Source organism: Malaclemys terrapin, chromosome 14, assembly GCF_027887155.1.
Source record: "Malaclemys terrapin pileata isolate rMalTer1 chromosome 14, rMalTer1.hap1, whole genome shotgun sequence".
Taxonomy (NCBI): domain Eukaryota; kingdom Metazoa; phylum Chordata; order Testudines; family Emydidae; genus Malaclemys; species Malaclemys terrapin.
The window spans coordinates 39435399-39458089 of record NC_071518.1 but is presented as its reverse complement, the minus strand read 5'-3'; the positions used below and the strand labels follow the sequence as shown (position 1 = coordinate 39458089).

The 22691-nt window shown below is 52.1% G+C and overlaps 1 protein-coding gene across 1 annotated transcript in view; it reads left to right on the top strand.

The window, feature by feature from the left end:
• EDC4 (enhancer of mRNA decapping 4) overlaps positions 1 to 22691 on the top strand; it is a 55101-nt gene that overhangs the window by 15149 nt on the left and 17261 nt on the right. Inside the window, exons 7-18 of the mRNA XM_054049088.1 lie at positions 1020 to 1124; positions 9362 to 9471; positions 10118 to 10201; positions 10754 to 10849; positions 11815 to 11917; positions 13962 to 14142; positions 14632 to 14704; positions 15325 to 15416; positions 16057 to 16253; positions 18986 to 19074; positions 20417 to 20564; positions 21627 to 22090. Coding sequence (XP_053905063.1) covers positions 1020 to 1124; positions 9362 to 9471; positions 10118 to 10201; positions 10754 to 10849; positions 11815 to 11917; positions 13962 to 14142; positions 14632 to 14704; positions 15325 to 15416; positions 16057 to 16253; positions 18986 to 19074; positions 20417 to 20564; positions 21627 to 22090 — 1742 coding nt within the window. The remainder of the gene's footprint in view (positions 1 to 1019; positions 1125 to 9361; positions 9472 to 10117; positions 10202 to 10753; positions 10850 to 11814; positions 11918 to 13961; positions 14143 to 14631; positions 14705 to 15324; positions 15417 to 16056; positions 16254 to 18985; positions 19075 to 20416; positions 20565 to 21626; positions 22091 to 22691) is intronic.

The window sequence follows — 22691 nt, the reverse complement described above, 5'->3', positions numbered from 1 at the left end:
AGCAAAGCACGGATCTGCAGTGTGGTAGGGCAACAGAAAAGTGAATGTGGCTTTGGGCTGTATGTGCAGAGGCATCGTGACACTGTCCCTTTAAAACAGCTAAATCCATAGAGCTTGGCAGCGAAGGGAATATAATAGTTGAGGGGTGGGAATGCCAAGGAAGGCGAATGAGTGACCCCTGGAGTGTAATAAAAACAGCGGGATTAAGTTAAGGGGACAATAAAGGCTTCGTATCTGGAGAAATATTTCACTAGCAGGAAGTGATCAGGCTACAAAGGAAAGTGGTGGGAATCCACCACTTGGGACACTACGAGTGCTGTCTAACTATCAAATGTACAGTAGGGAATAATCCTGGTGGGCTGGATGGAATGGACTGGGCCAGTCTTTCTCTGATTCCTGTGCTTTGGGCTCTGCTTTTCCCACTTAGCATGATGGTTAACTCCTCGTTGCGAAAAGAACCCTTCTGAAGCACTCAAGTTGGTTACGCTGCAAACCTGACTGATTTCCAGAGTCGTACCTAGTTTAGCTGATCTCCAGGGTCTTCAGTCACTGCAGTCATGAGAAATCAGAAAAGGAACTGAATGCTTGGCCACTGGGACGTCACTGCATCCAAATCTGCCTCCAGGCGCCATGCTGAGGAGTGTCCCCTTACCCTGCCCCTCTTCAGAGCCCCTGCACTAGGCTGACAGGTTCTTCTGACTGACGCTCCCCAGGCATTGAGCACAGCACAGGGCTACGAGCCCAAACTTGGATTTCCTGACGTGACAAGGCTTTTGTTGCCCCTAGGCCTCTGAGGCAGCTGCATGAGGCTGGATGCATCATTGCTGTGCCCAAAAGCTGTTTTGTGTTTGTGTAGCTCTGATGGAATATATTGCATGCGGCCCAGTGCTGCACGGGCCAGAGGTGGCAGCTGGACGAGAGGGTTCGTGGCAGCTGTGACTGTTAGAAGGAGCCGGGGAGGTCTCAGGCACTGGCCTGCAGGCATGCACGTGTACTCATTTCTCCTTGTTCTCCTCCAGGCAGAGGTTTGGGATCTGGATATTATCCGAGCCAACAACAGTTCCTGGCCGGTGGAGGTGACTAACATCAAAGAGGGCTTCATTGTGGTGAAAGGCCACAGCACGGTAAGAGCGCTGCTGCCTGTTGTTATCTAGAGGCCTCTGGTGGATGATCTTCTCAGAAAAGCAGTGTGGGGACAGGCGAGTCACTGGCACACCAAAGCCAATCGCTGGGGCACTCTCCACGTCATTTTCGGCATATCTTGAACCCTGAGCTCCCTCGACTTTCTGTTCTAAAGCGTTGGACTGTTACCCACCTTAAGTAAAGATGGTGCAGCCCTGAGCTGCTGTCGGTGGCTTAATGTTGAATGAATGTCTCTGCCATTGCCAAGCTGCTGAGTCATCTGTCTGGCATTCCTGAACATTGCAGCATAAATACCTACGTTCAGATCGCTTGATGAAATCAAAGGCAAGCAGGGCTGTGATCATGTCCTTAGCTCCTTATGCCCTTGGGTCCCCGTATGCATTGCCTGCGGGGCTGGTAAGAGCAGGTACTTCCAGGAGATAGACGCCTGCCGTGCCCCTCAGAATGGAGAGGCCAGGCTGTCACTTCTACAGTCTGTCTTGCAGGATAAGCTCATTTGAACCTTGAGGCTGCGAGTCACTAAGCAATATGGTGGGGACGCCATCGTTCCTTGAAACTCAACAGTGTTTAGTGGCTCAGCCATTTTCAGGAGAATCAGATTGTCCTGCAGTTTCTGCTTACGGGCTTAGTGGGCAGTTCTGCAAACATCAGAGTGAGTGGCAGGTGAGCCTGCATCTCAAAGCACCCCTAATTTTTGTTACAGCCAAAAGCCACCTCTGGAGAAATGCTGTGTTGGCCCATAAATGCTTTGGCTGTTGGAGATAATCAAAGGCCAAATTACTTACCCAACCCAATGGCTCTTGTGGAGCATGGTACTCAGTCCTTTTGTGTGGATCTCTGTCATTACCTTAGAAGTGTGCGACTTACCAGGTAGACCCTCAAAGCTCAGCTGCCCTGGGGGTGTAAAAAGACATTCAGGCTCTTTGGCTTTTGCCTTCTCCACAGCGGCATCTCTTCTGATGCTCTCACACCTACCTTTCACCTTCTCAGACAGAATGGGGGAACTATGACAACAGGAAGGATAAGAATGTACATGTAGGAAAAGTTATGAACTCAGTTTGGCAGACTTCATTGTATGTGGTCTCTGGGGACCCTCGGCCTACCCTTACAAGGAGCTGAATGGGATCGAAGGGTCTCTTTCATCTCTGACTTCTGTATCACATAGGGCTTAGTTCCCATTAAACTACAGTCAATTTCTGAAATTATAGGAATGCAGAGAACTAATTACACTATAAGGGGATGCTGTCAATGTGTATAAGGTGCATCATTTGTAACTGTGCATATATAAGATTTTCAGAGGTGCCAGAATGATTTGGGAGCCATTCCCATTGAAAGTCACTTAGGTGCTTTCGAAAAGCCCATCTGTAGACAATGACTGTAATTTAAGATTTACAGATCCTATTTGTGATATTTCTAAAGGCTTCTAAGCACCAGGTACAGCTTTAGCTATACGGGAGTAGTTCTGCTGGTACAACTGCTAGTGTGGGTGCAGTTATACTGGGAAAGCTTATTCCTGAGAAGCGAAGAAGACACCTTTATGCTGGTATAATTGTGTCTACACTAGAGGTTGTAGCAGTAGAACTACATTTGTACAAAATCACACCTCTGTCCAATATTTGTACTGGTACAAAACCGGTGTGTAAATTAGGCCTAAATATCAGTGAAAACATTTCAGGTGTCGAACAGGTGATGGTGTGAACCTTGGATGCATTAGAACCTGGAAAGGAGTAACAATGAATGAGTTTGGTTTCGCTCTCCATACTGAGTGAAAAGTAAATAAAACTGCATCACTGGTGGAAAGTAAATGAGAATTGTACAATTTCTTCTTCGAGGGATGGTCCCCATGTGTATTCCACACGTAGGTACACATGCGCACCACATGCCTGAGATCTTTAGAAAGCCGTGTCCATTGGTCTGCACATGCGCAGTTCTCCTTGTGCTCTGAACCGAGGGCATAAGGGGTGGTGCGGACCGGTGCCTCTCCAGTTCCTTCTGACCACCGCATGGCCTGAGTCAGAACCTTCTGCGTCCACAGCTGCTTATTTTGACTGCTTCAGTCTGTGAATATTGCTGCTCATTCCCTTCCGGAACTCATGAGGGTTGAGAGTGAAGACTTACTAAACATCTGGAGAAGGCCATGAGACCCCACTCAGATCCCAGCTGGGGAGACAACCCCCCCGTCCCGTCCCCCCCCCCACACACACACATCAACTTCAATCAGCAGGCAGTACCCTTCAAAGCGCAAGCTCAGGAGTTGAGGACAAGACTTCCAAGCCTAAGGAGAAGGCTTCTCATGAGAGTAAGGGGCACTCTCACAAGCATAGAGACAAGCCCTCTGCTTCTAGAGCTGACCTGAAGAAATGAGATCCCTCCTCGACTCCTCAGAGTCAGGGGAGTCCTCACGCACGGGTCCTAAAGATTTAGTCCTGAGTAAATCTCCTCAGCAGGAGAAAGTTGCGCGAAGGAGCACACGTCCGTCAGTTCTGGGTCCGATGAGCAAACTAAAGATAGACATCCACCGCTGGTCCCTTCAACATCCAGATCAAACTGTGCCAATATCATCATGGCCCCAGAGGGATCCGACTTCCACCGTGACCAGAGAAGCACAGGATCCGATGGCTCTAGCAATTGACTCACCCTGTACCTTGGGGCAGTCTGAGATCTACTTTTCCCCAGAGGACGTTTGTCCTCACTCCCATTTCCTCTCCGCTCCTCTTTATTCAGACACACTGTTACGCCCATGGAAGAAGCTATTCTGAGGACACAGACCTGCTCTCCTTTCCCACCCGCGAGCCTGAGTACCCAGCCATTGGCATTGTCAGTTTCGCCGGTAGCTTAGGATTCAGCTTTTTCATCTGATGAGTTGGAGGTTGCAGAAGAGCCCCTACCCTGCCATAGAGAAACGGGGCTGGACAGAAGCCTACGAGATGAGGGTTCTGTTCGCTGATCAGATGACTTCGCAAGAGACAGGTGGTACCCAGTGCCATGGGATCCTTCGCGCTGGCATTATTGGCTCCCATAGGATCTCTACTCTAGGCAGCTGGGATCAGTACATGAGCCTTACTTGCCAACTGGCCCCATCGGAGTATGCGGAAGACAAAGTTGAACCAGATCCGACTAGTCCAGCTGTTCTGGGAGCAACTTCATCAACTTCCCCAGATGAGGCAGTTACCCCATCTCCATCTGACGCCTACAGGCAATACCAGGAGCTCCTACAAAGGGTGGAGTCTGAGCTCCAAATGCAGCTCGAAGAAGTTGAGGAGCTCCTACGTAGATTGCTGGACATCTTGCAACCCGTGGGTCCCAGTCAAGCAGCCCTCCTGGTTAACGAGGCCGTCATGGATCCAGCTAGAACAGTGTGGCACACTTCTGTTTCCTGTGCTCCCACCCCGAAGAGGGTTGAGAAGCTGTATTTTGTTCCATCTAAGCGGAGGCAGAGTTTCTATTCTCAAATTCTCTGGTGGCACAGGCAGTCACCGAAAGATCCAGGCTGCAACACCCCAAAACTGCACCCTTGGACAAGGTGCCATACAGCTCGATCTCCTAGAGAGAATGGTCTTCTCTGCCTTTCTCCAATTTAGAATTTCAAATGATCAGCCCCTTTTAGCTACATACGACTTCACTAATTATGCGACGTTGTTGGATTTTAAGGAAACACTCCCTCAGGAAGATAGAGCTCAGTTCCAGTCCTTGCTTGATGAAGGAAAATTAGTGGCCAAAACACTCTACAGGCTGCAGTAGATGCTGTGGATACAGCATCCAGAGAGATGGTTACAGCCATTGTCCCGAGGAAAGATTCCTGGTTACAATGTTCAGGTTTCCCTAGAAAGATACAGAGTACCGTTCGAGATCTGCCCGTTGATACAGTTAACCTGTTCAGTGATAAGATGGATGATTCCTTCCACTCTCCAAAGGACTTGAGGACAATGTTTTGTTCTGTGGATATCTATACCTGCTCAGAAGAGGCAGCATCACAGAGCAAGACACTTCATCAATTTTACTACCAATGCTCCCAGGAATCGTCAACCAAACAATAGAGGGTTCAAAGGCTCCTGCAACATCTACTGCCACAGCTCACTCTAACCCACAGCCAAGGGATTAATTTTGATGGGACTGTTGAGACCCACATCCCTTTATTGATGCCACAGCATCCTGTCCCTCCGTTTTTTGGAGGCTTCCTTATCCAATTTGCCCACACTGGAGGGCTTTAACAACAGACAAATGTGTGCTAGAAATTATTCACTACCAGGCATCTGAGTTTGTCAACCCCTTCATGGTCCATTTTCAGGGACCAATCTCACAAGGAAATTCCATGTCAAGAAGTGGACTCCCTTCTCCACCAGGGAGCCATAGGAGTTCCATCTCCACTTGAAGGGAAAAGGTGCTACTCCCCATACTACTTAGTCCCCAAAAAGAATGGGGGATGAAGACCAATTCTTGACTCATAGACTCTAAGGCCAGAAGGGACCATCATGATCATCTAGTCCAACTTCCTGCACTTTGCAGGCCACAGAACCTCATCCACCCACTGCTGAAATAGACTCCTAACCTCTATGCCAACTAACTATAATTGTCCAAATATCTAAAATTTCACATGGTCACATTGGCATCAATAATCCCCTCTCTGGAAGATGGCACCAGGATTGTGGCTCTTGACATGGAAGATGCATAATTTCACATAGACATTCACCCATCCCTCAGAAGGGTCCTCAAGTTCTTTCTTTGTCGAAACCATTATTAAGTCAGAGTCCTTCCATTTGGGCTAGCTATGACACCCAGAGTCTTTACAAAAGTCTTTTCACTGGTGGCAGCTTGGATGAGGAGAAACCGGTTTACCCTCATCCAAGATTGTACAAGGAAATCCAGTTTATCAACCGATTCCTGCTCCAACTACAAACTTCCAAGGAATTTGTGTCAACCATGAAAAGTCCCCTTTGACCTCACAAGGTCCATAAACTTCATAGGAGCCATAGGACTCAACTACAAGTGCCTGTCTACCTACTGAGAGATTCTCTGCCATGGGCGATCTCGTACAAGAGGTCGCTCTCCGACTCCAGTCAGAACTTGCCTTTTCTCTCCTCAGTCACATACCAGACACCATTTGCCCAGCTCCATTTCCATTGCCTGCAAACCTGGCTTCAGTTCACCTACTCACCAGAAAAAGTCATCAATAATGCCAAAGGAACAATTCTGGCCTCTCTCATCTGGCAGACAATGCCGGAGAAAGTTTGAGGAGGGGCTCCTCTCCTCACACCAACACCCAGGTGACTGTCATTACTAATACCTCCCTCCTAGGTTGTGGAGCTCATGTGGATGACCATGCTGCACGTGGCATGTGGACCTCTCGGGAGTCCAGGATCCATATCCGTTTACTGGAACTCAAAGTGGTTCATCGAGCCTCCAACTTCCCTCCAACTCTTCCGATCTCGGCACATCCAGACAATGTCGGACAATATGACGACTGTTTTCTGTATAAACAAGCAAGGAGAGGGGACAGTTAACCTCTGGAATTGTGGTATCAGATATCTCCTAGCCCTTTCTGAAGCATGCTTACCAGGGCTGCAGAACTCCCTAACAGACATTTTTCCACAGACCATGAATAGGAGAGTCACAATTCAGTCCTGAATAAGGCCTTCACCTGCTGGGAAATGCCACCTTGGGGCCTCGCAGGTGAACAAAAAACTTCCCCCGTACTGCTCCAGGGCAGCGCTAGGCAGAGGCTCAAAGGGAGATGCCCTTTTGCTACAATGGAGGGATCACTCCAGATCTGCTTTTCCTCTTATCCCATTAATACCACAGGGCCTCTGGAAAATCCGTTACAACAGGGCTCAAGTCGTCCTTATTGCACCCAACTGGCCGAGAGAGTTCTGATTCATGGACTTACTGAGAATTTCAGCCTGTTCGCCCATCAACATTCAACCACTTCTGGGGCTGCTAATGCAAAACAATGGCACCTTTCCGGGATGCCATTCTGGGACCACTGCAACTCAAGGCCTGGTATTTGGATGGGCATCAGATGTAGAATGTTCATTTTCCAAGGCAGTTTAATCCATCCTCAACCAAAGCTGGAAGGGACCTACCAGGAGATGCTATTCAGCTAAGTGGAAACTATTCTCTTGGGCACAATGCTAGTTATCTCTAGAGTCCACTGGGATCCCTGCTATTCTGGAATATCTACTTACCCTTAAGACAGTTGTTCTCAACTTACAGGCCACTTGTGGCCCAGTCAGCACACAACTGTGGCCTATGTGACATCCTCAGGGCCATACAGATAGTGTCTATATTGTGTGGATGTGGCCCACATAACACACAGAGAGCTGCATATGCAGTCTATCATGGTAAATAGGTTGAGAGCCACTGCCTTAAGACATTGGGTCTCTCCGTTAGTTCTCTGCAGATTCATTTAGGAGTAGTCTGTGCTTTACATCCCCCTATCAACAGCCACACTATCTTCACTCCTCCCACAATGACTAGATTCCTGAAGCGACTTCTGAGATCCTTCCCACCATTGGTGAAGCCCAACACCTGAATGGGACGGCAATCTCATTCTTTCGTCTCTCACCAAACATCCCTTCAGTCACATGTGCTGTGGCCTACTTCTTGATGAAAGTTGCCTTCCTAGTTGCCATCACATCAGCCAGAAGAGTCAATGAGCTGGAGCAGGCCCACCATACACCACCTTCCATAAAGAGGAGGTCTCTCTTTGTCTCCCCACCCCCTGCTCTCCAATTCACCCTAAAGCAATTTCAGAGTTTCACATGCGTCAAACCATCCACTTATCGATATTTTTTCTGAAACTGTATACTTCTGATGAGGAGAGGACACTTCAGTCTCGGAGCATCTGAAGAGCACTGGTCTTTTATCTGCAAAGAACAAAAGCACTTAGACACCTAGACTTTTTGTTACCATAACAGAGATCAGGGGTTCAAGCTGTATCTGCGCAGACTTTCTAAATGGATCTCTGGCTACATTATCCTTTGCTACCAACTAGCTCACGTTCCCTGTCCCCCAGAGGGGGTGAGGGACCATGCCACCTGAACACAAGCAATCTCTGCAAGTCGTACCTCTACTGAAGAGATGTAGGGCAGCTAGCTGGAGCTGCTTGCACATCTTCACAGGCCATTATACTTTGGTCCAGTCTTCTGCTACAGATATAGCTGTGGGGACAGCAGTGTTAGTCAGCTATCACTTCTGCCTCCTTTCACCTACCTCCTGTATGACTTCCCTTGCTAATCTCCCACACGTGGAATACACATAGGGACCATCATTCCAAGAAGAAATGGAGGTTAGTGACTTGTAACTGGAGGTTCTTCAAGCTGTGTGGTCACTGTCTGTATTCCACTACCTGCCTTCTGTCCCTCTGCTGCAGATCATAACTGGATTTGCGGTGGGAGAAAGAACTGGAGAGGCATTAGTCCGCACTGCCCTTTATATCCTTGGTTCAGAGCATGAGGAGAACTGCACATGTGCAGACCAACGGACACTGCTTACTAAAAATCTCTGGACTTAGGCATATGGTGCCCATGCATACCCATGTGTGGAATACAGATAGGGACCACACATCTCCGCAAACCTCCAGTTACAGGTAAGTGATGCATTTTCAGTGTCAGTAACACAGGGAAGTTTTTGTAATGAGTGTTTGAACATTTCCTTTTGACTGGGTGTGTTCTCATTATGTGGAAGCCGCTTATCGTGTTTTCGTTGGCAGTTTCCATCAAGCTAAGCGGCGAGTACACTCTTTGGTGTAAAGCTTTAGGTTGGATCAGAATTACAGGCTTGGGTTGAGACAATTTAATATTTTGGCTGTTTAGTTCCAAAAACTTGTATATTTCTCTCCACTTAACTCTTGGCAGAAGCAGGAAATGCAAAGTTGATGCTGTTGTGTATAAGTTAATGATCGTAGAAGTAGAGAGCAAAAAGATTTGGAAATAAAATTAAATGTGCTCTTAATAAGAATTTCTTAAGAAAGGAGTGACATCAGATGAGGGCCTCAGTTGCCTACCAGCACAACGCAGAATATTTAAGTCACTGTCTGGAAAAGGTGATTATTACCTGGGGTGGAAACAAGTCGATTCTTTGGTGGGGGCATAAACCCCTGGTTACGTTCACTCACAGGCTTACCTTTAGGACCCTGCCCCATCACACTTTCCCTATGGTTAAATTCTGATTTCCTGAGGAGACATGGAATGACTGGTATGCTTTCCTCTTCCCTCTTTAGTGCCTGAGCGAGGGAGCGCTCTCTCCAGATGGGACCGTCTTGGCCACAGCAAGCCACGATGGCTATGTCAAATTCTGGCAGATCTACATAGAGGGGCAAGATGAGCCCAGGTAACTTAAGAAGCAGAAAAGAAGGGATGGGTCGTGGAACAGAGGACAACTGGAGCTTCCCCTGGCTGAGAGGGAGAAGTTCAGCTCTTGAGGATTCCTTGTCTGATTCCTTCTGAGACCATGAGGAGGACCTGTAGGGCTAATGTGTATACAGCACCCTAGCGTTGCAGAGCATTTTAGAATTGCTGAGTATTGTAGGATGTGCTCAGCACTTCTAAAAATGGGGGAGGGGAGGGAATCCGTTTACTGCTGGGGAAAGGTTCACTTGCTCTTGCTGGAAACAGAAGTCCTGTCCATAGAACAGGAACGGCCCGGGCAATGGCAGAGCCAACGTCCTTCTACTGAACTGCTGCCACAGAAATCCGAGAGGGGGAGCTCAATCTCCATTATCCATTCTGGTTCTAGATGCTCCATGCAGACGCCCATCATTGTGGTATTTTTTGTGGCATAGTCCCTTGTCCACTGCCAACTGGACTTGTTTGACGCAGGCCAGCAAACCGCCATTGGGCGATAACTCTTGATCACAGCTGCCTTGGGCTCAGTTCAAACTGGTGACTGAGTAATGAAGGCTGTGAATTGTTCAGAGCCCTTCTATTTCTGCTAGTTTTGATGTACTTGTCCCCTCTTCTCTCTGGTTCTCTCCTAGGTGCCTGCATGAATGGAAGCCCCATGACGGCAGGCCGCTCTCCTGCCTGCTCTTCTGTGATAATCACAAAAAACAAGACCCAGAGTAAGTCTTGGTCCTGGACTGTGAGCCGCAGGGTGTAGCAAACCCTCAGCTTCATAGGTTTAAGACAAGATCCTTGTACTTGCATTTACACACACAGGACCGTGTCCTGTACGGAATGAGTTGCCCTCTCCAACCGGGGAGTAGTTGGGGCTCAGTGAGGCAGTGCAAAATTGTCCTATTCCTAGAGTCAGTTCTTGGGTGTGGAGAACTCGCCAGTGAAAGTGCGTCTAGGCAGAATGATACATTTAGGCTAGTGCTGTTGGTCAGCCCAGCCTGGCTTACTCTGTCTCAAGCTTCTATCGTAGTTCCTGCTTCTGACCCTTTCTGACATTTGGCTGGGGTCTTACTGATTCCCTAGAGAGCAGGGCCTCAGAAGGTGTGCCAGGTTCTAACCTGCCCATGGTGCAGAAACTGCCCTGGGAGTGTGGGACATTGCTGGCCAAGTTTAGCCATAGGCAGCCTCTGAGCAGTGTTCCTGCAGGAGGTGCTTGCAGGGAGGGGCTACGCCTTCTTACAGCATTCCTTCCCAAGACTTCTCTGTTGTGCCTTCAGGGTTCCTTTCTGGAGGTTTCTCATCACTGGAGCAGATCAGAACCGAGAGCTGAAGATGTGGTGCACCGTTTCTTGGACCTGTCTGCAAACTGTCCGGTGAGTGGTGATACACCTAGACCTGCAAGTTAGGTCTCTGGGAGGTGGGGTTTAGTCTGAAGATTCCACAGGTTCGAGCAGAACTCAGAGACCTGTTAGGATCCTGGCAATATAATTACTCTGCAGAGGAAGAGGCTGTCAGTGATCTACAATGTAGTCTGTTCTAGTCCCACCTGGAGCCTCTTCCTATGTCAAATGAGCATAATGTGACAGCCTCTGCTAATGTCAGAACTGTGGTGAGCTCTGTGCCAAATGGATCTGGGTGTCCCATGGCTGATAGGCGGGCTTGCGGGGTTTGACCTTGAACAGCTTTACTTGGTCATCTTTGCTCAGGTCTGTAGTGTACAAATGTACCCAGGGTCCCAGGAAAGCATTCTGGAGCTGACACATTGTTTGTGTAAATAGCGACTGCTAACTTCGTCCGGTGTGGCGAGAGTTCCAGCATCTCTTCTCTGTCGCTTTGTGTGCTTAGTGTTGTGTTACTGGGGTAGCACAAGACTGCTCTGGGGAGCCAGCCAGCACTGAGAACGGCTGCCCAATCCTGTGTGCTCAATCCCCCCCAAAGCTGCTGTCTGCTGGGGGATCATGGGCCCTGGAAGCAGCTCCAGTGGATGCAGACGTGAGAATCACCCTCCTTTGGACTCTCCCTCCCACAACCCACTGAGTAGAACACAGCTGAGTGCTGAATGGTTACCCTGTACTCCAGTGGTGGTGTGCTTTGCCCAGCTGGTCTCTCAGCTGCTGTTTAAACACTTTAGGCCCATAGTCAGGGGAGATTTTGTTCTGCCAGTTCCCCTCCCGTGTTTGCATGGGGTTCCATCACTTCGGTTACCGGAGGCAGCGGAAAATCTGACCGGCACTGTGTTAAGTTGCTCTTAGTCGAACTGGAATGCTGTGCCATAGAGGCCTTCACTTGTGCTAATGGCTCTCGCCTTCTGTGTGTTCTCTCCCGTTGCGGAACCCAGCTTTTCCCCTGACATCTTCAGTTCCAAGAGTGTTCCCCCCAGTCTGAAAGCCTGCCTGGACCTCTCTGCCGAATTCCTGATCCTGAGCGACGTGCAGAGAAAAGTAGGTGGCTCCCATTTACTGGCTGCTTCAGCCACGCTGGGTGGAGGGAGATCGGGATCCTGTGCAGTCACTGCGACTACAGCAGGGCTGGCTGCACTTGCTGCTGAAAAGAGGCAAAGTCGGCCTGCACCATTTCACTGTAAGGTGGAGAATGGTTCTGCTGGTGCTGCCTGGGCCCAAAGGGGCCTTGAGCGAGGCACAGGATTAATGCTGGTGTTAAAGTAAAAATTCTCATTTGAGAAGGAAACTGACCCCCAGTGCTATAATGATTCGACTGAGCTCCTCAAAGCCGGGTGACTCCGAGATATGCTCTTGCTCTGTCATTAACCCCCTGCCCCAGGGTGCCTGTCTAGTGGCAGGGCTCTCAGCGTGGGGCATCAGATGTACTCTGCTGTGACGGGGTGACGGGAAAGACACTGGCTTTCCTTCATGTTTAAGCTCCTTGCTTTTAGGAGGACAGAGAGAGCAATGCCAAGTAACCACTGCTTGGCAGCAGCACAGCTATCTCAGAGCAGAGACACTGCTTTGCTTTGAGAGGTCTGTTGGTTCTCGCTGGACCCGGCCTGTTACGCTGGTGGTTGGGACGGCCTTGATATCTAGTGGGAAAGCCCAGCTGGTGCTGTAGCCCAGTACAGGGGCTCTCTTCTTCCCCTCTATGTGTCCAGTTTGGGGCCCTGTGACAATCATGGACTTTTAAAAAACACTTCCAGCAGCTTTGCAGGTGAATGTTCGAGTTTCATAGGATATTGTGGTGGCCAAGTGCCCCCCAGACTGCTGCGATTTTTCCAACAGCCACCAGGTGGAAGCAGACATCCCTGCTAAGACTGCTGCCAGTGGGCGGTCAGTGGGCTGGTCCCATTCTGGAGGACAGTGGGGAGGTGGCAGGTCAGTTGTCTCATCACATGGTGCCAGCCACTCCAAGCTGGGTCAGGGATCAGGGCCAGGCTAGCTCCGTGCCCAGGCTGCCACTGCTGCTTCCTGTCCGGCTGGCAGGGAGAAAAGGGTGGCACTGACAATGTGGCATCTAGGAGCCCCCTCCTACTCCCCAGCACAACCCGGAGGAGACAGCACAGGCTGGTGAGGAGCTGAGACCAGGATCCCTCCCCCCAGCCCGATCCCTCTGCCAGGGCAGGGCTCCCACACACAGCTGCTTGTGTGCAAGCAGCAGCAGGGGTGGCCACAGTGGGGGGATTGATCTGGTCTTGCTCCCGAGGTGTCTTCTCGGGGGCTGCTGTGGGGCGGGACGGGCTGGGGCTCCTAATCGCCACATTGTCAGTGCTGTCCCCTCCCCCCGCCAGCTGGACAGGAAGCCTTAGGTGTGGCCTGGGCCAGAGCTCAGTGCAGAGTGCCCTCAACTGGGGTGGCCCATGCCATGTGGTGAGACATGCTTCCTCCTCCCCCCCGGGATAGCACCATGCCGCCCCCCTGACCCACCTGCCTGCTTCCACATCCACGCTGCTGGAAAAATCACAGTATTGGGCTAATTTGGTGATTTCTGTGCCGTTCGTGAAATTGGAACTTACACAGGACTTGAACCCTGATGTCCTGGGCTGGGGTAGCAAGCCTGGATGTGCTCTGATCGTTTTGTTGAAGGCAGCTGGGGTGGGAGGGAGGAGGCAGAATTTAGACGGTGGAACTTAAGGTTTTGTTAAGCTAATTAAAACTTAATACTTTGTCACTAACGATAGGCGTCAGTGGGGATGCTGCATTGGCAATTGGCAAAAATGGGACATACTGTAGCCAGATCTAGATCCCATGATGATGGGTGACAAACACCTAGACGGGTACCTCTCTAATAGAGAGGGGCAGCTCGTGGGGACTACACTTCCCAGCATACATTGCGCCACCTGGATCCAAAGAGCTTTGCCTGGCTCTGGTAAGCTGTGTGTGACATTCTGGGAGGTCGTGTGGGAGCTACTCTTGGGTACAAGGGGAAGGCTGATGGTGCATTCGTTGTAGAACTCTCTGATCACACCTGGCAGTCTGCTGCCAAAGCCCTAGCGATTTGGGTTGTTGCAGGGTGTTTCTGGTGCTCTGCTTCCAGGTCCTGTATGTGATGGAGCTTTTGCAGAACCAGGAGGAGGGCAGAGCTTACTTCAGCTCCATCTCGGAGTTCCTCCTCACCCACCCGGTCCTGAGCTTTGGCATCCAGGTGGTGAGCCGCTGCCGGCTGCGGCACACGGAGGTCCTCCCAGCTGAAGAGGAAAGCGACAGCCTGAGCACAGGTGAGCCGCGAGGGGCAACCAGCCCTTGTTTCTGAGGAGGCTCTGGGGGCTGCTTCCTGGCGACACAGCTGGAATATATTAGTGAGAAACTCCCTTGATGAGCTGGCAGTGCTGGAGAACAATACTGACCTGCCTAGAGCGGCCCAGATTTGAGGGGAGGAGGATGGGCTCGTGGCTAGGGCACAGGGCTTAGGATCACTGGGTGACTGCTACTGGGATCCCTCTAGATGCCTCCTTTTCGCCCTCTGGCATGGCGCTCGGAGCAGCGGAGGGGGCATTCCCACGGATCTGTGTGGTGTGAGCGCCCAGGCAGGAGGGGGCAGAGTCTGAAAGAGCGTGAGGGGATTTTATGAGCCGTTTCTCTGAGATCTGAATGAGCACAAGGGAGCGCTCCGCCTCAGGGCCTGTGCTACCCGAGAGCTTGAGGCCTAAGGACATGTGCAGCACCCCATGCTGCAGCCCACTTCCTCGTTCTTGTCTCTCTTCCAGAAGGGGCTCAGGGGGCTGGGGCTGTCGAATCGGCGGCGGGTGTGCTGATCAAGCTCTTCTGCGTCCACACCAAGTGAGTATGCATAGGGCGTGGTTCGGACAGCTGGCCTGCTTGTCTCAGTGCTGCCCAGTGCGCATCTTCCTTCCTAAAACCCCCTTGGCCATCAGGGTCACTAGCTGTTCTCTGCTTGTGGGGGGGATGTCATCACCCACTGTTCCCGCACACATCCTCCAGTCCTGTCCCTCAGTATGAAACCCACCAGAGCAGTCAACATGGAGAGTATCCTTGGCCTGGGAGGCCTCAGGCCTGACTGAGTAGTGGGTCCTCGGTCTCTTCCTAGCTCCGTTTAAAATGATTCCCGTGTCTTTTCCTGTGGACTCTCGAGCTCTGAGCCTTTGCACAATGTGTCAGCAGCTGAACGTTTCTGCTGACTTGGGGGCCAGGACTGGTTGGGTTAGTGCTGACCCGCCATGTGGCTGCCTAGGGCTTGAGTCTGGACAGCTTTCAGGTGTGGTCAGCACAGGAAAGGCTGAGCTGAGGCGGGGCACCACTGACTGGGGACTCCCACTTTGTCCTTAATAGGCAGAAAATACTAAAGCGCTTTCCAGGACCAGCTCCAGGAAGGGGAATCGCTGTGATTTATGGCTCTGTGGCTGATGTGTGAACTAACCCAGCATTTTGGAACATTACAGGGCCCTGCAGGATGTGCAGATCCGATTCCAACCTCTTCATAGTCCAGATATGGCTGCACCGATCCCTCCCCACGGCTCCCATGAAGATTTCGGTAAGGCCCTTCAGTCGGGGGTTCTGGCCAGAACCATCTGGTGCTTTGAGCTTCCCGGCATCGTGTCTCCATCATTGCTGGCAGCCTCAGCGAGGTTGGAAGGGATGTTTGGTGGGCTCCTGACTTTGTTACCCCGAGGGCATCCTAACTGCTGAGCTGGGCGTGGGAGGCCTGGCAGTTTAAAGAGCTGAGGCCGAGCACAGAGCATGTTCAGCGATGAAGGTGCTTGGTGTGCTCTGTGGTGCCCCCTCTGGCTGGTCTGGGACTTCCTCCTGGGAAAGCTGCGCTCAGGCAGGACAGGTCTCAGTGAGGAGGGCAGAGGACGGATTGAAGGCTGGCCCCAGGTGGGTGTATTGCCCTGTATTGCTGCTGTGCCACTCAAACCCATTTGCAGGGAAGCTTACGTGTGGATCACATGCCCTCCTTGGCATGCACCCTCTTCTCTGGCAAAGGCCATGAGTCTGTTCCTCCTCCATCAGGCTGCTTCCATGCCCTGACTGTGACAGCCGTGGGCTGCCAGTTCAGTTCTTTGGCGCCTGGACTGGTGGAAGTGGTATAACTCGTGCTTTGTAGGAATAAAACCCTCCCTGCCTGGCTCCTTTGGAAGCTCTAAGGTTAATTTGTACGTATCTCTCTAAAGCGTTTCCAGACCATCTGGCTGACCTGGGCGCAGAAGGGCTGGGATCGGAGAAGAGGTCCGTCCATGGCTCCCAACCAGACTTACGGCGCATTGCAGACCTGCCTGTGCCAGCGGATTTTCTTGCCCTCTCCAACGATGCCAAACCCAAGCTGATGACCCCAGATGCGTTCATGACCCCAAGCACATCTCTTCAGCAGGTAGCCGGATGTGATGGGTGGAGCCAGTGGGGAATGTAGGGGACGGTCTGGGATTTTGCGCGCTGAGGATCCCACCTGGACTGTGATAACTCGGATAGTCCAGATAATCTAGTGTACAAACCATAGGAAGCGCTCAGAGCTCTTAGCCTTTTCTTACCCTTTGCAGTTGGCTTATGGAAAGTCCACCAGGAAATCTTGGCTCCTAGGACCAAACAACCTGAATCCCAGAGGTTTCCTGCAAGGCTTCTTTTGGGGGAGGAAACTGCAGTACTCCTGCTTCTCGCGGGGTTGGGATGCAAATACAGTAATGCGGAAGGGAGCCCAGAGCTTAGCAGCGTGGGCTGAGGCACCTTAAAATGCCAGGCTGACCCAAGCTCATGCTGAGAGACCTGCAATGAGCAGCAGGAAGATGGGACCTGAGCATCTTTGGTGCAAGACCCGTCCGCAAACCAGTGAGCTGGTGGTGTGGCAGCATGTTCCGGCTTTGTGGGGTTTAGCTTCTGGGGTGGAGATCTCCTCCCAAGGGGCTGTGTGCAATGGCTGCCCCTCTCTGAAGTGGCCTGGGTGTGCTCCCCAGAGCTTGTCTTTATTGCTGCTGGCTGCTCAGAGAGGACTCTCGGTCTGCAGAGCTGGCTTGCTTTAGAGGTGCCGGGGAATCTGCACCATTGCCCAGCAGGCTTTAGTGTGTGTTGAAGAAACAAGCCCATTTTTAGGACTCTCTTCTCTGGCCAAGTAGCAGGGAAAAGCCCCATGTCGCTAAATGGCTGAGAGCGCCCCAGTTGGCACAGCGTCACTCCCCCAACTCTTGGCAGTGCCCGCAAGGCCAACCTCATTAGGGAGCATGCCAGAGGGCATGTGTGCAGCCTGGGAAGCCACTGGAGAGCGCACAGTTCAGCTGAATCATTTCTGTGCCTTTTCTTCTGGGTGAGACGACTCGGGTTTTGCTTTCGCTTCTGCGACGTCTCTCGTACCAGGGAATGAGCACTCCCCAGGACCGTGCTCCAGCGTGATAGGCCTTTCCGCTCTCTCATCCCTAGCGTGGGGAGTCATCCCAGTGGTGGTTCGGTTTGCGAAGGTGGGGCTGTTGCGCTCAGCCTTTTGTCTTTAGCGATCCAAAACCGTTTGTTTCCTCCATGCCTGTGTATCAGAGCTTTGCTGGGGCAGCAGGAGGAAACAGACTGTATCTGATGCTTCCCCTCAATGCTCCCTCCCGTGTAGAACCAGTGGCTCTGCAGCAGGGGTCTGTGAGGTGTCTCTGGAACATGCCCCACTGACACTTTGGGGTGCTGCTCTGTCTTGGTACCAGATGTACTGCCTCATGCTGATGCAAAACGCTGGCTGTGAGGAGTGAGCTATAACATTCTCCCCTGTCTTCCTGCACAAGCTCTGGAGATGTTCCCAGGTCGCTGTGCATGTCACTGGGTGACCTGGCTGGTGCGTGTTGTCCCCAGTGCTCAGACTGCAGCGAGGGCTGGCTGGTGTGATGCCAGTGTGACAATGGCTACATGGCGCCGCTTGCCACATTGAGCAGCTCGACCACGGTGTTCTGGTTTTAGAAGTGTGGATTCTAACCTGTCTCTTATGGAAGGTTTGTAGCTGTCTGTCTACACCTGGGCAGACCCTTGAAATGGTTCTGAAACCAAGGCCTGAAGCCACTCGTGGCCATTCTCCTGGTTAGAGTTTCAGAAGTTCGTTGTACTACCCCTAAACAGGGTAACTCCTGCTGGTTACCTCTTCCTCTTAATTTCTTGTCTGGAAGATTCCACGGTCCTTCATTAGCATTTGGTTCAGACTTATGAGTGAACTTACATCCAATACTTAATCTACGTGGAAATAGATGGAGAAACAGCTCTTCTCTGGAGGAAAACCTGTTTTTCACCTTTGCTGATCACCAGTCCCTAGGCACAGACTTGAAGAACTTAATTTTCAGTGTACATACGTTACTCCTCTCACACCATCCACACACGTTTTGCATAATATTGATGCCCAGGGTGAGACAGGTTTTTATGAGAGACCTCACATGACCCACTTTGAACTTGAATGAAAATACGAGACCCAGGGGATTCCCTATGCACCTCTTTTGCCCTCTGCCCCTTGGACTCAAGATGTCCCTTGGTCACACTGAAACTGTAACAGCAATGGTCAGACATACCCATCCCATAGAAGGTGACCAGCAGTCCCCCATTAGTTCATTTAGATGCTTCTCTCTACCTGTTGGCAGCACTTATCTAAGTCAAGGCCAAGCCACTTGGCTTCCATCCAGGTCTGTTCCTGTAGCAGGTGCGGAGAGAGCCCAGGGACCACGCTATCCAGGATGGACGAGGGGATGTAGATCTGAGTGTTGGGCACCTCCTAGTGGAACAGCTTAGCTCCTTCTTCTCTAGCAGCTGCGTGTGTGTGAACAGGAGGGGTGACAGGGCTGAGCCCTGCCGAACTCCACCTGTGAGTGCCCTCCAGCAGGGAAAGCAAGTAGAGAGGAAAGGAGCAAACTCCCAGAAGGGCCTTTCCGTCCGATCCGCAGTTGGGTCTCCAAAACCGCATGCCCAGTTCTATCAAAGACCACGAAGAGGCCCAGTCCTTGACTGGTGCCCTAGGCACATCTGGAATCTTGGGAGAGTCTCTGTCACCTTCTGCACACTCTGTAGTGGGACTGTGGAAGGAGCCAGGAGTTGCTCAGGGAGAGGCCTAGCGGCAGAGCCTCCTCTCAAAGCATGGATCTGTGTTTGTGCTAGATTGCCATGTCGCCGGGAAGCAGCGTCAGTTCCCTGACTGCAGTCACAGCCATGAGCAGCGCTTCCGTCACTGACCCCGCTGTGCCCAGGTAAGTGGAGCCAGAGTGCGTGTCCTTCCCAGCCGAGTCGGGCCCCATCTGCAGAGCAGGCTGGCGCTCCAGGGGTTACACACTCTATGGCAGCGCTGAGTGAACCTGCCTCCTTCCCTGTGGCACAGAGGCGGCCTGCTCTGTTTCCTGCCTCGGAGAGGTACTCCCATTGCACCGCTGCTTGGTTGCTTTCCCTGCTCCTCCGGAGGGAGTGTTGCGCTTTGCGAGCAGTGAAGGCTGCAGACCCCAAGGACAGAGAGGCATTACTGGGAGTCTGAGGCTTGGTCTACACTACCCCCCCCAATTCGAACTAAGGTACGCAACTTCAGCTACGTGAATAACGTAGCTGAAGTCGAAGTACCTTAGTTCGAACTTACCTTGGTCCACACGCGGCAGGCAGGCTCCCCCGTCGACTCCGCGGTACTCCTCTCGCCGAGCTGGAGTACCGCAGTCGACGGCGAGCACTTCCGGGTTCGACTTATCGCGTCTAGTCTGGACGCGATAAGTCGAACCCAGAACTTCGATTTCCAACCGTCGAACTACCTGGTAAGTGTAGCCAAGGCCTGAGGGACACTTAGACTGAACATCAGGCACAGCTTCCCGGTGGTGAAGAGTATAATAGGGTAGAAGCCTCAGTGCTTGGGCGAGGAGGGCAAGGACAAATCCTGCTGTGTCCTGTTCTCCTCCCCCAGAGATGGCCTAGACTAGAGGATCATAGAAGAATCATAGAAGATTAGGGTTGGAAGAGACCTCAGGAGGTCATCTAGTCCAACCCCCTGCTCAAAGCAGGACCAACACCAACTAAATCATCCCAGCCAGGGCTTTGTCAAGTCTGACCTTAAAAACCTCTAAGGAAGGAGATTCCACCACCTCCCTAGGTAACCCATTCCAGTGCTTCACCACCCTCCTAGTGAAATAGTGTTTCCTAATATCCAACCTAGACCTCCCCCACTGCAACTTGAGACCATTGCTCCTTGTTCTGTCATCTGGTACCACTGAGAACAACTGAGCTCCATCCTCTTTGGAACCCTCCTTCAGGTAGTTGAAGGCTGCTATCAAATCCCTTCTTAGGATCTGACCCCCTGAGTTCTAACAGAGTCACTCGAGCAAGGTTGTGAAGCTCTTCTGTTCAGTCCCTAGTCTAGGAAGAGTGGTCACGCCAAGGGAAGGTCTCCCGTTGGGTGGGAGGAACCACAGAGCTTGGGGGACGCTGGGTAAACTGGGGCCAGGCGCTCCTGCATTGACCAAGTGCAGCAGGAATCGCAGTTCCTGAGCTCAGGGGGCTCTGCCTGAACCAACCCTACGAAATCTGGTGCTCAGCTCTCTCCATCTCCCTGTATAGGCCATCTGAGGACCTGACTTTGAGCCCAAAGATGCAGTTGGACACCAGCCTGACGCTAAGCAGCAGTAGCAGCAGTCTCCAGACGAGTCCTAGGAACCATTCAGTCCTTATCCCTGGACTCCCTGACAAGCTGACCCCAAAGGCCCCTGTTCCGGTAAGGCTGCCAGCACTGTTGGCACATGGTAACTCTCCCTTTCTTTCCATGACCCTCTGCCAGCTGGAACGCACCAGGGTGCCCAGGCTGGCCCATCCGAGTGGCTGGAAGGTGCTGCTGTGTCAGCACGTGTCGTCGCAGATTGCCTGTCCGTAAAAGCCACGGCTTTAAAAATGGGGGCCGCTCTAGCACAGGGTCACTTTTCTTATTCCATCATCAGCAACGTTAGGAGCAGTCACTCCACATGCTAGGAGACTGGAAGGGAGTCAAGGAAGCACCCCAGGGAAAGCTACCAGACACTCGGAGGAAACACAGATTGCTCTGATGTTGTCCGTTTCCTGAGCAGGGTTACATGGAAATCCGAGCGGAGTCTGCTGCTGCCTGTGCTTTGGGCCTGCAACAAGAAGTTCCTCTTTTAAAATGTTTCTGCCCCTGCTTCTGCAGGAAAGACCCCGTGAAGTTGATTGTAGCCAGTAAAACAAAGGGAAAGAGGAACAGCTCCTCAAATCTCTTTCAGTTCTGGAGACTTTAGATGTCACTTGTGTCTGACATCTTCAACTGGAAACAGGTGTTTTAAGCTGATGCCCCTTTAGCTAGTGCGTCTTGCCTCTTTGGTGAGAGAAACGTGAACTCTTAGACCCGGTCCTGCGGGCACTTACGTACGGGATTCACCTGTGCAGTCCCCTGGACCTCTGGGGCTGGCGGTGTTATGTGCTGAAGCATTTGCAAACCCTGACTCAGTGCAGCGTAACCCGGTTAGTGACTGCTGCTCCCAACGGAGTTAACAGCACACAGGAAGGACAGAGTTGTCCTGCTGCACAGCTGGGTCTGTGCTGGCAGGTAGGAGGGGTGCTGGAGCGGCAAGGATCAGAATGCAATCAGGCCCAGATGTCTGGAGCCCTGTCCTGGGGGCACAGCAGTAGTAAGGCCAGGAGGGGGTCTCGCCGCTCTCTGCCCTGAAGGGTGGCTGCCATGGGGTGCTGAGGGTCCTTGAGACGGCTTGTGTGGTTTGGGCGTCTGCATTACAGTGAACGTTGGCTTGTTTATATTGGTCAGGTCACTCCAGCAAACCCCCCTCTGGCTCTGGAGCTGCAGGAAGTGGAGCCCCTTGTGGTAGCCCAGGCCTCACCCACCCGTGAGCGCTCCCCGGACGTCATTTCCTCGGCCTCCACGGCCATGTCCCAGGACATCCCAGAGATCGCCTCTGAGACGCTGCAGCGCGGCTTTGCCACAGCCCCGGCCGGGCTCCCTGCAGAGGTGCTGGAGCCCAACCACCACGCGGACAGCATGGCCTCGGCCGCCTCGGCCTTGCACTTGCTGTCCCCGAGGAACCGGCACAGCTCCGAGCACAGCCAGCACTCCCTCGACATGGCCCCCGTGGAGGTGGACAGGCTGACCACACCCTCGTTACTGGAGACTGCTTTAACTCAGGAAAATGCATCTTCCAACAGCGTCGTGAGCCAGCCGTGGCCAGCGGCCCCCGACATCACCAGGGAAACCAGGAACAGCATAGCAGACAGGTAACCGGCTGGGCGAGCTTTGCTCTGCTTTACTTGGGGGCACGTTCTTAGCCATGTCCAGTTGGCACGTTGGTGGAAAACTGGTGTTTCAGGGCCTTGGCCATCCCTCCTTTCAGAGCCCCAATACGCTGCTTCTCTCTGCACCCGACTTTGTAGGCTCAGCATCACTGTCCCCCACCTCCAGGGCAGTTTTAACATGCACCCCTGCTCTGCAACAGGGACTCCAGGATAACAGGGGGGCGTCTGTTTTTCGCCCGTCCGGCTCAAAGGAGCTCAGCGCCTTAACCCTTTTTCTAGCTGCCAGCCCCACACACTTACCCTGGGTTCTCAAAGTCAAGCTGGGGGCTTTCCATCTTGTGCATGACCAGCAGAATGAAGGTTATGCAGGCCAAATTCTGCTCCTGGCAAAATCTGTGCAGCCCTGTTGGGGGGACCTGATGGGCACTCGGGAGCCAGTTCTGCTGCCAGTGCACGAGATTGACGAGTCTCTCACCTGTGACGGGCTGGCTCTGCAGAGACCCCAGACAAACTTAGTCCCTGAAGCGAGTAGCTGTGATTGATGCACGTGGCGAAGCAGGTCTGAGGGCGCGTCTGCCTGAGC